The sequence below is a fragment of the Carcharodon carcharias genome, chromosome 20 (assembly GCF_017639515.1).
Source record: "Carcharodon carcharias isolate sCarCar2 chromosome 20, sCarCar2.pri, whole genome shotgun sequence".
NCBI classification, from domain to species: domain Eukaryota; kingdom Metazoa; phylum Chordata; class Chondrichthyes; order Lamniformes; family Lamnidae; genus Carcharodon; species Carcharodon carcharias.
In genome coordinates, this window is record NC_054486.1 from 71,570,883 (window position 1) to 71,584,572 (window position 13,690).

Here is a 13,690-nt window from a genome sequence, read left to right on the forward strand (position 1 = left end):
GCTGATGAGGACATTAAAATGTAAACAACCTTTTGGAACATTCCTTTGATAATACATTAAAAATGCAACAGATCTCTCCTGTGGATTTTCAGATACTATTGTCTAAATGCCTACTGAAACGGATGCACAATGACCACACAGACTTTGTGGCTGTGGAATGAAAGAATGGATGTGAAGAAAAAACATTCTATTACAAGGAGATTCAAATGGTTCAAACACCATTGTGTGTTAAATGCTAGCCTCATCAGGGACCATCCGAGTGGACAATGGGAACACCAATGCTATGGTCACCTGACAGAAAGCAGTTTGTAATAAGAAACAGTTATTAACACACTTCTTGAGAGCAGCCTCAGATGTCAGTCTGGGAGACAAAGAACCCACAGAGGAAAGTAATCCCACCAGCAAAGCAAGAGCCCTGCCCAGAATCCACAGAGGTGTAGGGCTAGCCTTTTACCTACTGATTTGCAATACCAAGCTGGATCTTTGCTACAGGGGCTTGATTACAATTTCAACTGGAGCAAAGCCAGGAACCCACTGCTGCAAGGAGTAAACCACTGTGAATTCATCACCAGAAACTTCCAACCTCTATTTTCTTCAGTGAACCATCTCAAAAGACAAGAGCAATAGCGAAATATAAACAAGAAATGCTGGAAAATCTCAGCAGGTCCAGCAGCATTTGTGGAGAGAGATCAACAGAGTTAGCATTTCAAGTCCATATTACTTCAGAGCTGTTTTAATTTCAGGTTTCCAGCATTTGAGGTGGTTTGCTTTTATACAAGAGCAACAGTGACTTTTTGGACTCTTTAAAACTTATATAGATGCTACTTCTTCTGTAACTACCTTTTCTTATGTGTGTGATATGTGTGCGTGAGTGGGTGCTGTTGCGGTTACATTTAAACGTTGAGAAATAAACATTTAATTTTTTAGGAAAAACTTAGGAGAAAACCTGTCTTGCCTCTGTTTTTGAGAGTCACAGTACTCAAGGGGTTAAAATAATAATTTAAAACACATCTTGTTGCAGTTAGCTGAGGGATGGAAAAAAAGAGGGCACCATCGTACCATGTCTGTAAAAAGATTCAATAATCAGAATAGAGGCAAGGTAATTTAGAAAGTTATCAAAAGCTTCAAGCCACAAATCTGGTTTCAGGTGAGAAGGAATGTGTTAGCAACAGAGACAGGGAAAAAGAGACAGAGAGAAAGAAAGCAAAAGACATGCAGAAACGTATGATACAGAAAAAGAGGAAGCAAAGGAAACTTATATTTACAGAAGGGGAAGAGGAAAAGCGAGTCATTTGACAACAAAAAAGAGAATGTAAAAGAGGCAAAAGTAATTAGATTGAAGGCCAACTAGAGTTAAAAGACAAGACACAAAACAAATGTGTTTAAGCAGCTCATTGAAAGTGAAAAGTGCAAAATAATCATGAGGTGAGGTAAGGTAAGGCCTGACAAGGGAGGAATTTACTTTTTTTCCCTTTGGTGTGGTGAACACTGGCAAGATAGCTTTTATTGACCTTCCCTAATTTCCCCTAGAACAGACTGGGGAAACCTACAGCCTGCAGGCCACATCCAGCCAGCACGAGCTTCTAACCAAACCCATGACTCCAGCAGGGAAAGCAGGCAAGGTGTGCCAGCAAACATTGTGCGTGCCAAGTGCACATGTGCAACTGCGCCTGATGCCTAGCTAGTTAGGGTTAGAAGCTGTGAAAATAAATTGCAAGTCCCAACAACTTTTGTAGATTAGAGTTGGCCAATGATTGGAAACTGGAGTGGGCTTTTCTTAGAGAGTGCTTGTGGCTTCCATGTAAAGGGGGAAGATGCACGTGGGGTAGCAGAGAGCACAAGTATACATTTGAGAGTTATTAGATTATTATAGTTTTGATTTCCATTTTAGTTTTGTCTGTATATAAATTGTAATTTCAAAATTTCATCTTATTTTACACTTAAGTTTAATACTGTATGAAAAGCCAAGACAAGTCTTATTATGTCCACCCACTGCAGGTGGGTGGAAGTAATGTTTTTCGCTCAATTTTGTTGGTCTGTTTGACTGTAAATAATATCTCAAAAGCTAATGAATGGATGTCAATGAAAGTTGATACGCAGAGGGCATGGCCCAAGGAAGAACTGATTCGTTTTTGGTAAAGATGCGGATCAGGATCCTGGAATTTTTTTTAAAGGATCCATTAACATTTTTTTTAAAAAAGAGTTTTAGAATGTTGTGGATTGTCTCAACTGCCCCGGTGGAATTTGTCACAGCTGTCAAAACATGAGCAGAGCTTTCAGAGCAGGTTGTTAGATGTGGATTGGCCTGAAGCTTCATCAGTGAGATGAAAACTCTTAAAAAGATTTCTTTTTTCAGCTTTGAAGTTACAGAGCAGCAACCAGAAAGGGAAAAGCATCAAGCTCTGTAATTGTAATAACATTGAGTTAACACAGCATGGCAATGATATGCACTCTATTGAGTTCCCTCTTTGCTTGTATAGTTTTGTTTTCTCATTCCCTTACTGAAGGGGCTGATTCTGGCTGGGGTTTGGTGGATGCTGACAATCCGGGATTTGAACCTAGGACCTTCAGGTCCGCATTGGCATAGTAATACATTGAAGAGTGCCCTCACGCAGGAGAAATCTTATATCTGTATGTCCAACAATTTTTTACATTATAAATTCCTATAGCCACATTTATAATGGTACCTAGGATGTGGAATTTCAGCTTTGTGGGAGATTAGAAAAGTTGGAGTTGTTCTCCTTAGAACAGAGAATGTCAAGGGTAGAAATGTTCAGAATCATGACGGGTATTGATTAATTAAATAAGGAGAGATTGTTTCTGTAGTAGCAGGGTCAGTAACCAGAGGACAAAGATTTAAGGTAATTGGCAAATGAGCCAAAAGGTAGCAAGACTTGTAGACCAAGCGAGAACTTGACCTACAATTCTATCCGGCACCCTTTCCCCCTCTGATGAACAATCTGTCCTTAGCAAAGGACTTAACTTTATCCCTTTACGCTCACACCTTAAAGATTTTTGGGCTTAACACAATGTTGAGCTCTTCTTCCATCACCTTCACCTCTGCAGCCATCTCTTTGGCCAGGAATCCTCTCCTCATTCAGCAGTCCCTCTCACCCATCTCCAGTGTTCTTCCTCTGGACCCCTCCCCCTCCCCCTCCCCCTCTGGCCTCTTATCTTCTCTTGATCTTTCCATTGAGAACTTCCAGAGTGACATTAGCCATCTCACTCACTCACCCTCTGAACTTGCTGCACTCCGTTCTCTCAGTTCCAACATTAACATTCTTGTGGAACCTGCTACCAAGGGTAGTGCTATTATTGTCTGATGTACCGACCTCTATCTTGAGGTAGATAGGAGCAGGCCAACCCTCTGACACTTCCTCTACGTCCGCATGGACCTTGACCCCACCACTTAGCATCAAACCATTGTATCCAAGACTGGCACTGCTCTCATCTCCACCGGAGATCTTCCTCATGGCTTCCCAACTCAGTCCTCTGATCTCGAACAGCCCACTTCTACCTCCTTCCCAAGTTCCACAAACAGGACTGCTCTGGCAGACCTATCTCAGCCTGTTCCTGCCCCAATGAACTATGTCTTCCGATCTTGGCTATTTTTTCCTCCCTTTTTCAGCCTCTCCACACTTACATCTGACACTCTTCTGATATCCTCTGTCACTTTAATAGTTTCCACTTTCTGGCCCAAACTCTATCTTATCACCATGGGTGTCCAATCTGTCTCCATCTCCATTCCCCACCAGGATGACTAGCAGGCTCTCCAATTGTTCCTTGAATGAAGGTCCAACCAGTTTTCATCCAACAGCACTCTCCTCCACCTGGCTGAACTGTTCTCTCATTGAACTACTTCTCGTCTAACTCATCTCACTTACTCCAAATGATAATTGTTGCTATTTGGTACCCCACACAGGTCCTAGCTATGCCCATCTTTTTGTGGGGTATATGGAACACTTTTTGTCCCTGTCCTACTTGGACTCAAACTTTTTTTCCGGTACACTGATGACTGTATCGACACTTCAAAACATTTTAAATTCATGCACATGATTTACTGGCTCAAAAACATGCTTTCTTTATTAACAACTTGAAACAAAACAATGCTACAATGAGCAAGATATTTCTCGTGTGCTTCATGCAGCAATGTTATAGCTGATGGAATGGCCCACTCTTTGAACAACTCAACATAGAAATCAAATAAAAGATAGAAGCACTTAGCTATAAAGCCAACAATTTTTTCACATTTTTGCCAGTGTGATCATTTTTAGCCTTAATTAGTATGAAACTGTTTTCAATACCCACTTAACACTAACAAATCATCATGCATTAGTTTACAACAAGAACGAAAGCTAAAACCAAGCTAGCTGCTACGTAAAAATATGCCTGCACTTGGTCCACATTGCTAGTTTTAAAGAAATAATTGTCTTTTAAGTATCTTCCAACCCAGAATTCATGTAATTGCAGTATCTTCTTTTTAAATGAGCACTTAAGTTCCATCAGCTATAATAGCATCTTCCAAAACAGGATATATTCAGCTGAAAACCAACAACAAACATTATTCATTTTTTGGGGTTTAATTGGTCTCATGACTTAGTAACACTGAGCACTGCCACATCTTTAACATGATGGCTTATGGATTCAGCAGCACCAAGGAATGCAGTTGGTACAGGACTATTTTGTTTACGTCCCTGGACTGGTTCAAGAGAAGCCCTGGATCGACCTATAGAAACAAAAGCACGTAAGCTGCATATTTATTGAACCGTCTTGACTCTTCTTCTCCTATCCCACATTCCTCTTGGCCAATTCTGATAGTTTTTTCAATTGTAATTAATGTACAATGTTGTTTCAAAGGTGTTTATGCTGCCTTGAATAAAATCAAACATTTTGAAAGTCAACTGCAGTCTCATTTTACATCAGTTTCTTCAATTGTCATCTCTTACACCTTTCAGAGTAACCTAACTTGAGTTAAAAGAACTCGAGGTAAAAGACTGCATGGAGAAATAGGTCATTTCTGTAAAATTAACTTATGCAATTTCATAGAATCTATAATTTTCCAAGTTAAAACACACCATTTTTAAATTTCCTCATTAAAGGGGGCACCTGCAATGTAAAGATTCTCCAATCTGATAGAGCAGCCCTGTCACCCCAACATCCAGGAGAATCACAAGATAACAGAGGAGGAATATTGCATTGAACTTTATATTAATTGCTTGCCCACATGAGGAATGCCCCATGTGCGATATGTGCAAAATGGGCAAAAATCAGGTATTATGGATCATCAACCCTACTTCTTCTGTCCACTACACAGAACCAGGCACTAATGTTATACACACACAGTATAAGGAAAATCAGTATCAACAATTCACTGCATTCCAAAAAGTAGTTCACCATGTAAATGTCTCAAGAGATGTTCACAATGCAATGCGGTAGTCTCATTTGGGAAAGAGGACACACTTAAACTATAATAAAATGCATCCCCTCAAAAATAACAGAATTATCTTCGGCAACCTATTCTTAGCCCATTTAAATTTATCTATATCAGTTACCAAATTATATAATTTGAGTGGAACATTTTCAAAGGTAGCACCCAGGTTGTTTCACATTCCTATCCTTTTGATAAAGGAGTCTATTATAGTATGAATGAAGTACAACACAAGAACTTCAAACTATGAAATAAAACTCTTCCAGTAGTTCAATAGATAAATGCCTTGCCCAATGTGAGTCTGCATCATTGTGACCAGGAGGCTCAAGGTATGCTGAAGCAGAGGCTGAGAATTGGGATAAGAAGATTAGCTGGCTTTCTTCTTGGTTTTGGTATTGTGGTTTAAGTTATCTTCCCTTTGCTCTCCTGAAGACATTATGGCATAGTAAAAGAAAGGCAAAGGGGTTATAATAACTTCTGCTCTCAGTACAATTGGAGTTCTCCCTGAACAGCAAATAGGATCCGTTTTGGCACAAAAAAAATAATCTTCTCCTCACCAACCCCCAACCTACACAACAAATGGATGGGAATCCTGCATTTCTTAGTGTTATCCCAGGCAGCTCAGCTAAGATCTGAAACTAGGGATCTAGAGAGGCAATACAATTATCAGTTTTGGTGAAGTTTAAATTAGAATATCAATACAACTGCGATATGAAAAATTTTAAAAAGCATCTGTAGGTTGTGATGCAGCAGCATTTTAGGATTACGCAAGCATGAAAATGCATATCCACCTGATTCCACTGGTATGGTCTTTCACAGTATTGTGGCGTAATACTTTCTCTTGGTTTCTTTCCAGTAAATATTCTATAAACAGATCAAAATAAAGAGCTTATCAGGATTTAACCCTCCATTCCATTGGTACAGCACCAGTAGGAGATGCTGCAAATATAACATTAGTGATAGTGGGATGTTGCCTAAACTTACAAGCTGCCTCATGGCAAGCCTTCTGGAGTGCGGAACTATTTATTGCCAAATTCAAAGTACTGGCCCCACATCAGCCCCTGTAAAGAATGCCATCTTTGGCAAGGGAACACAGCACCAACTTTAAATGCTAACCAGCGGACAGTAGAATTGTACAAAATACTCTTCCACTGGAGCCAAAATGATCAGAAATCAAATAGCTGCTTGGTAGTACAGAACTTGTGTTGCTGAAAAAGGAGATGTTGTCTAAACAGGTAATAGATTAAGTCACTTTTATAACCAATTTCTGATAAAATTTACAAAATCTTGCAGTTAGCTGGCTTTTTTGTAGTACATCACTGGTTCTTTGTTTAAAGTGACAGTTTTATTTGCGTGGCATCATTGATTGGATTTGCTGCTTTCCAGGGGAACTTTCTTTTAACTGCAGTACTTGATTTCTGATCATTGGTGAAGAAAGAGACATGCTGTTGAAGCTTTTCATTTTTCACTTATCAGGAAGGATGCAAGAATACCAAATTTCAAAGGGAACAACAGTTTATACTGCATGAGAAAAAGGGTACTAATTGGTTGGCAAGTGGGCCCTGATTGGTCGAGACATTGTCCTGAAGAAAAATATTGGTGTATTCCCCATGGTAACACATCGAGCAGAGTCAAATGGTCTTTTTTGAATTAAAAAAAATGCTTGGGCAATAATTGTTCCATGGTGCATTCTAGACCAGAGTCCACTTGCCAACCAATTAGCAGTCTTTTTCTCATGCATTATAAATTGTTGTTCCCTTTGAAATTTGGTATTCTTGCATCTATCCTGATGAGTGCAAGATGGAAAGCTTCAAAAGCATGTCTCTTTCTTCAGCAATAATCAGAAATCAAGTACTGAAGTTAAAAAAAGTTACCCCGGAAAGCACCAAACCCAACCAATGACACCACGCAAAGAAATGCCCCACTTTAAACAAAGAGTCAGGAATGTATTACAAAAAAGCCAGCCAACTGCAAGATTTTGTAGATTGTATCAGAACAAGGTTATGAAAGTGACTAAATCTATTACCTGTTTGAAAGAAAGAATTCTAGTCCCCCAACCCTGGCTGGAAAGCAGAAACACGTGCCACTTCCTTTCCTGCCAAAAGACAAATTGCATACCAAACAACCCCTCCCCACTGACCCTGCTCACAGCAAGTATCAATCACCCTCACTGGCAATATCCTACCTCCCCTTTTTCCCGCCGTTTGGTCCTTCCGTGCACTCTATAGTCCCTTGTACTTCACTCCTCCTCTTCCCAATCCTAAAGTTTCTTCTGTTCTACCTGCCATCTCACTGTCCCACCATCTCTTCCCCATCCACCTTCTCTTACATCTCTATTTGACCCGTTTCTCTCCAAACCTCATCCCAGACTTGCTCTCATTTCTTCCTCTATTCCCCCTTTCCTCAGCTTCTCTTGCCTTACTCCTTCCCTTGACTATTTGCAAGTTGTGCAATTGAGTTGATGTACTGAGAAAGCGTAAAATGTATGTTTATTAGCTTTCAAATACATCTCTAATCTTGGATGTTACTTTTAGACTGAGTATTTTGTTAAGAACTTGGTTACATGTTGTACTGGTAGACTGCTTTCAAAGTACTCCACTTGTGATACAACATTTCAGTCTTTTGAATTTGGTTATAACGTACAGTTGTTAAACTTACATTCCCTTGACAAGATGACTCAAACATTTTATCCAATTTGCAAACGCTAAACACTAAAGCAGATCATCATCTTGTCTTCTGATTGCATATGCAATATACTCTCTGGGTATTACCAGCACATGAAATAATAGCATCCCAGCGGCCTTACTCTATCAATCTCTGCCGAGCTTCATTTTGCAGTTTACGTATTTTCTCATGGCTTCCCGAACGCAGTAGTCCATCACAAACTAACTTGTTTATAGTGCTCCGGAGCAGGTTGATCTAAAGGACACAAGAGTCTTATCATCACTTCTCAGCATTTTCAAGATTAAAAATATTTTACTGAACACTATCAAAGATAAGGCTAAGATGGCAACATTTCATTCTATTCTACCAAAACACAAACTCGAATAGAATGCCCGAGAAGACTGACTGATCTTTAACTCTTAAGAAATATAAATTTTATTATGGAGTAGCTGCCAGCTTCTTGGAGAACAGAAACTCATTCTAAAGCATTTACGGCAAAAACATGTAATAATTCAACAGCTGTGCCACATGTCAAGATGTTTGTGCTCATGTGAATCATACCAAACTGGCTCTGGATCCAAAGAGTTCACCTGTAATTTCAGTGTGGAGTTCAGTTCTCATGACAATCTTTATATCTTTTTAAATGAGATCAGATCACAATGTAACAAATTAATTAAATTTGAAAACACCTGCTTTTTTAAAATTGTCTTCCTACATCATGAAGAAATTATTTGCATAGCTGTAAATTCTATTTCCTTCATAAGATATGTCAAAAATCAATACAAATGAGCAGATCTGTAATGCAATGAACCATTATTCACGGCAGAACAGAATTAATGAAAGATGCACCTCAAGGCACTAATTACATGGCATTGCTTAAATGCATTAAAATTAAATTCTACCTGTTCCAAGTCCAGCATTATTTTATGAAACTGTACATGAGCCCATTGCCAAAAGATATTATAATTTACACCTTTAGATCATCTAACATCAGCATCTGTAAATTTTCACCTAATCATACTATGCCCCCCTAGTATTTGTGAAAAAAATTTGTTTTACTTTTTTTAATTAGAAGATGACTAAATATGAAATACTATGGCATGAATTAAATGTTCTCAACCTTTTGGGGTCTACTGGTGTCTACAAAAGTGCCACTAATAAACTTTCTGGCATCCTTCCCAACTAGCCTTTGCATCATCACTAAATTAAAATTATCCTCAACAGCTGCAGCAGCAATTTAATTTTTAAATGTTTATCAAGATCCTAAAAAATATTTGAATATGCATTCATATTCAAATGCAAGTCATCTGCAGTTTAACTGCACCAATGACTACAAATATAATGTAAATTGGAGGGTGTATCCAGTAGACATGGATCTGTCCTTCAATTAACCAAAGTTAAAAACATTCTAATTGGAGTTCAGGTGGAGAACAGAATTAAGTTTCTCAGCAGACCAGACAGTAATGTTACACTACCTCCAAAATATCATTTACATCAAGATGCACATCAAATGCAACTTCCAGATCATGTTCTTCCAACAATGGGGCACTGGTTATTGGATTCCACCCCAAGCCACAAAGAGCACCAATGTAACATTTTCTCAGCCTATCAGTCCTGCAGAAACATAACACTTTCAACGGTCAACAGGGGCAAGGACAATTAAAGAGGTTTATTTCCAAAACACCAGAGCCATAACCACTTCAGCTCTCAAAATTGTAATCCATTATGCTAATCTCAGATACTTCATTATGGCTGAGAAGTACCAATAGTAATCTTCGAGCAGTTCTCTCACCTCATCCCATGTGTTCTGATGTAAAGACAGGCAGTTCTAAAAGGAAGAATATGTGCCTACCGTAGTGAAATTTTAATTTCAATACTTATCATGTCAAAAAAAAAAACTGCATCTTCACATAGCCAGTTATCAAACACTACTGATAGCTGTATTAGAGAAGTGGCTCAGTTCACCATTCTGGTTCAAAGAAAAATGTATGCCGTCAGGTGACAGAAAAGAAACTCAAAAAGGAGAAAAGTATAGATATTTCATACAGCTATTCTCTTTCACATGTACCTTAATTCCACAACTGGAGCAAATATCATACAGATGAGAGCTGGAAGTCCATGGATATTTGGCATCAAAGTAGTTTCCCTCACAATTATGGTTGAACCTGAAAGATCAGATTTTGATAAAACAGCGTGTTAATGTGTTAAATATTAACATGATGAAATTGTTTTGAAATATTTCATTACCATGACCCTAAATATGTAAATAGACCCATTTTCTTCATAACAAAAAAAGACAGCTATTAGTAATACAAATTCAAGGGTGACTTTAGAAGGTACATAATAATGCAGTCTACTTTTTTTTTTTAAAACTATATGACTCCAGTTCCAATGATTGAAACAATCCAATTCTTTCCTCTGATTGCTATAAAAAGAGCAAGACAGAAATCAGCATCAGCCTAGAGTTTGGACAGGTCATCCATTTGGATGACTGAGAGCTGGAGCTATTACTCTGATAATACTAAGCGGTGTGGTGGATGCACTTTTCACACGACCTCAAATTTAACTTGGTGGAAAAACTGGATTTAAGTAAGTTACATTAGTAATCAGGCAAAAACAGTTAATAATGAAGGCAGTCTATTAGTTTAATAGTTTGGTGGCTGGAATTGTAGTCAATGCTGCAGACCAACAGGCAATGAGTGGTAGGAGCAATCCTGGGTGGGTCAGGGAATCAGCAAAAAGCCATAGGCTAACTCAAAAATCATGACATGCAAAGCAATGTTACATGGACAGTGATTTCATGTCATGTACAAGGCAAAAACTATTTAATTTGATTCATGTTACTTAACAAAATCTTGAGTTAGTCATGTTATCTTTCCCTGCTCCAATAAAATCAATAGGTAATGTTGTCACAATATTGTCTGTTATCTTCACCTGTTCCAAAGGCGACATTCTAACACCTCAGCTTGTTTAATCAGGCATTCCTCCTTTGCCAACTGCCTAATTCTTCAGCCATTCCTAGGCCAGGACTTTCTGGCCCCTTCGCAGACATGACCCACCATGGGCAAGGCAGCGCCTCAGCCAGTCTATTGACTTGCGGTGGGACCAGAAGATCACGGCAACAGGTGGGTGTGGAAAATTCCGCCGCTAGTCTCTCCTACATTCCATTGCTGCTACTTGCCCTGTTCCCTGGCCTCTCCTCCATCCAACTAACCACAGGGAGCACCATATAGATTTAAACAGACTTGTCCAGACTGGCAGCAATGAGTGTGCTGAGGGTGCCAGAGCCCAGGGAGCGAAGGTGCAGCGGGGTCGGAGCAAACGGGCTGGGAGAAAATGCAGCAGACCCAGGGGGAGAAAGAGTGCATGCAAGTGTGAAAAAGGGGGAGAGTGTGTGTGAAAGGGTGAGATTGACAAGTGAGTGTGTGTGTGTATCTCTGTGTGAAAGGGCGAGTGAATGCAAGAGAGCGTGTGGAGGAGAGGGGGTAAGGAGAGGGTATGGGGGAGAGAGAGGGTGTGTGTTTGAGAGGAGTGAGTGTGTGTGAGAGAGCAAGGGAGAGAGTGTGAGAGAGGGAGAGTGTATGGGGGAGAGGGTATGTGTTTGAGAGAGAGGATGTGTCCGCGTGTGAGAGGGGCAAGAGAGTGTGAGAGGGGGAGAGTGTGAGAGGGGAAGAGTGTGGGGGGGTGGCGGGGGAGGAGGGAGGGGGGGTGTATATGTAGGTGGATGGAGAGGGCATGCGTGCGTGTGGGAGACAGTGGGCTGAATTTTGCCGTCGGCGAGCAAGGGGCAGGGCCCACTCGCCAACATGTAAAATGAATTTTCAGGAAGGCGGCAGCACAGACAAGTCAGCTGTGCGCCCATCGAACTGTCAATGGGCAATTGAGGCCATTGACAGGATCACTGAAACAATTAAAAGGACTTGCCCATCCAGCCTTAAGGTTGGTGGGCAGGCCAGGAGCCCCAGCAAGCAATAGAAAAATCCTTCCCATATAACCAACATCCAAGTAGACTTTGTCTCCACTTGAAAGTTAGCCTTATAGAAATGCAAGCGAGGGTCCCATGCAGTTTTTTCAGTAAAACGTTTTGAAGTAGTTCTCAACATCAAGTCTGAAATTTCAGAGAAGGATATCATGGCATGTCTGAATTGTAATTCACATAGGAACTTTCCAGAAAACTGGTCAACCTATAATATCAGACATCAGGTGACTCGTGGTAGTCATTTTATGTCGGTGCCTTTTCTTAATTTTAAAAAGTTCTTTTTAAACAGATCAATATATGTTTGATCAGCTGATAAAATCACAGATTGACATCACTCATGCACCAATCGAATCATTGACACAAGATAGAGAATAAGATGAAGCAGATAGTGCCTGTGACAGATGTCAAGGTTGATAGTGCAAGTGAGAATGAGATTGAATATAGAAAGTTCAGAGAAGTGAAAAAAAATAAGAGAGGCAAAGAGAAAGTATGAGAAAAGACTAGCATGAAAGGGAATCCAAAAGTCTTCTATAGGCATACAGATAGTACTAAGAGGAGGGCTGGATGGGCTAAAAATTGTTCAAAAGGAGGTATCAGAAAGGTTGGCTGTACATCAACAGGGCGGAATGATGCTGATGGAAGTAAGGGTGGAAACTAAAGAGCTAGTATATCTTCCAATCTTCCTTAGATACAGGGTTGGCGCGAGAGAAATGGAGAATGGGCAAGGATAAACCTAGCAACTACAGGCCAGTCAGTTCAACCTCAGTGGTGGGGAAGTTTTTGAAATGATAATCTGGGACATAAACTGCAGATTAATTAGGGAAAGCCAGCATAGATCTGTTAAAGGCAAATCATGTTTAACTGAACTTATTTGAGTTTTTTGATGAGATAACAGATGGTTGAGGAGGGTAACGGAGTTGTTGAGGCTTCTATTTTTTTAAAATTCATTAGGCTGGGGAAGCAGTTATAGTTCAATGGCTAACAATCCATTCAATGGTTTAAGCTGATGCAGTGTGAATGGTTGTGATGGCACCAGAAATGGATTTCTCAGGACAGAAGTTCAGTGTATGGGTAATGGTTTGATTTGGATGGTTACAGTCACAATTTGAGCTGTTCCTTATGTGTTCCATAAGGGGATGCACAATTTCAGACAAGTGTGTGGATTTTATGGGGGCCTGTGTTGATGGAAGTGCTTTGTTATCTGTCAACTGGTGGTGTTGAAGTGGTGTTTTTCCTAAGAACATCAGGAGGTTCAATGTGTGTTAGCATAGTAAGCCACTCAAGCTTTGTTGGTCTCAACGTCCCAGAAATAATTCTCATGGCTTCCGAGAGGTGAGTCTTTACCACATTTGTGTGGCGGCTCCTGGACCAAGTTGAACAGCAGTACTCTGCAGCTGGGTAGACCAGGACGTGTGAAGCAGTGCACAGTGTGTTGGTTCTGATGTCCCAGGTGGTACCTGCCAGCTTCCGTATGAGATTCACTCTCATCTTGACCTTGGCTCCAGTGTTCTGGAGGTATTGCCTATATGTCAACATCAAGAATGATGCCAAGGTATTTTGGCATTGGGTCGTAAATGAATGTTCAGCCACACAGAACTGGATATTAAATTCTTCCCTGG

General features: G+C 40.1%; 1 protein-coding gene across 1 annotated transcript in view; it reads right to left on the reverse strand.

Moving 5' to 3' along the window:
• Positions 1-4,636: 4,636 nt before the first annotated feature.
• Positions 4,637-13,690, reverse strand: part of tdrd9 (tudor domain containing 9) — a 216,417-nt gene continuing 207,363 nt past the window's right edge. The window contains 5 exon segments of the mRNA XM_041214194.1: positions 4,637-4,726; positions 6,220-6,292; positions 8,235-8,347; positions 9,568-9,706; positions 10,161-10,257. Of these exon segments, the coding sequence (XP_041070128.1) occupies positions 4,637-4,726; positions 6,220-6,292; positions 8,235-8,347; positions 9,568-9,706; positions 10,161-10,257 (512 nt within the window).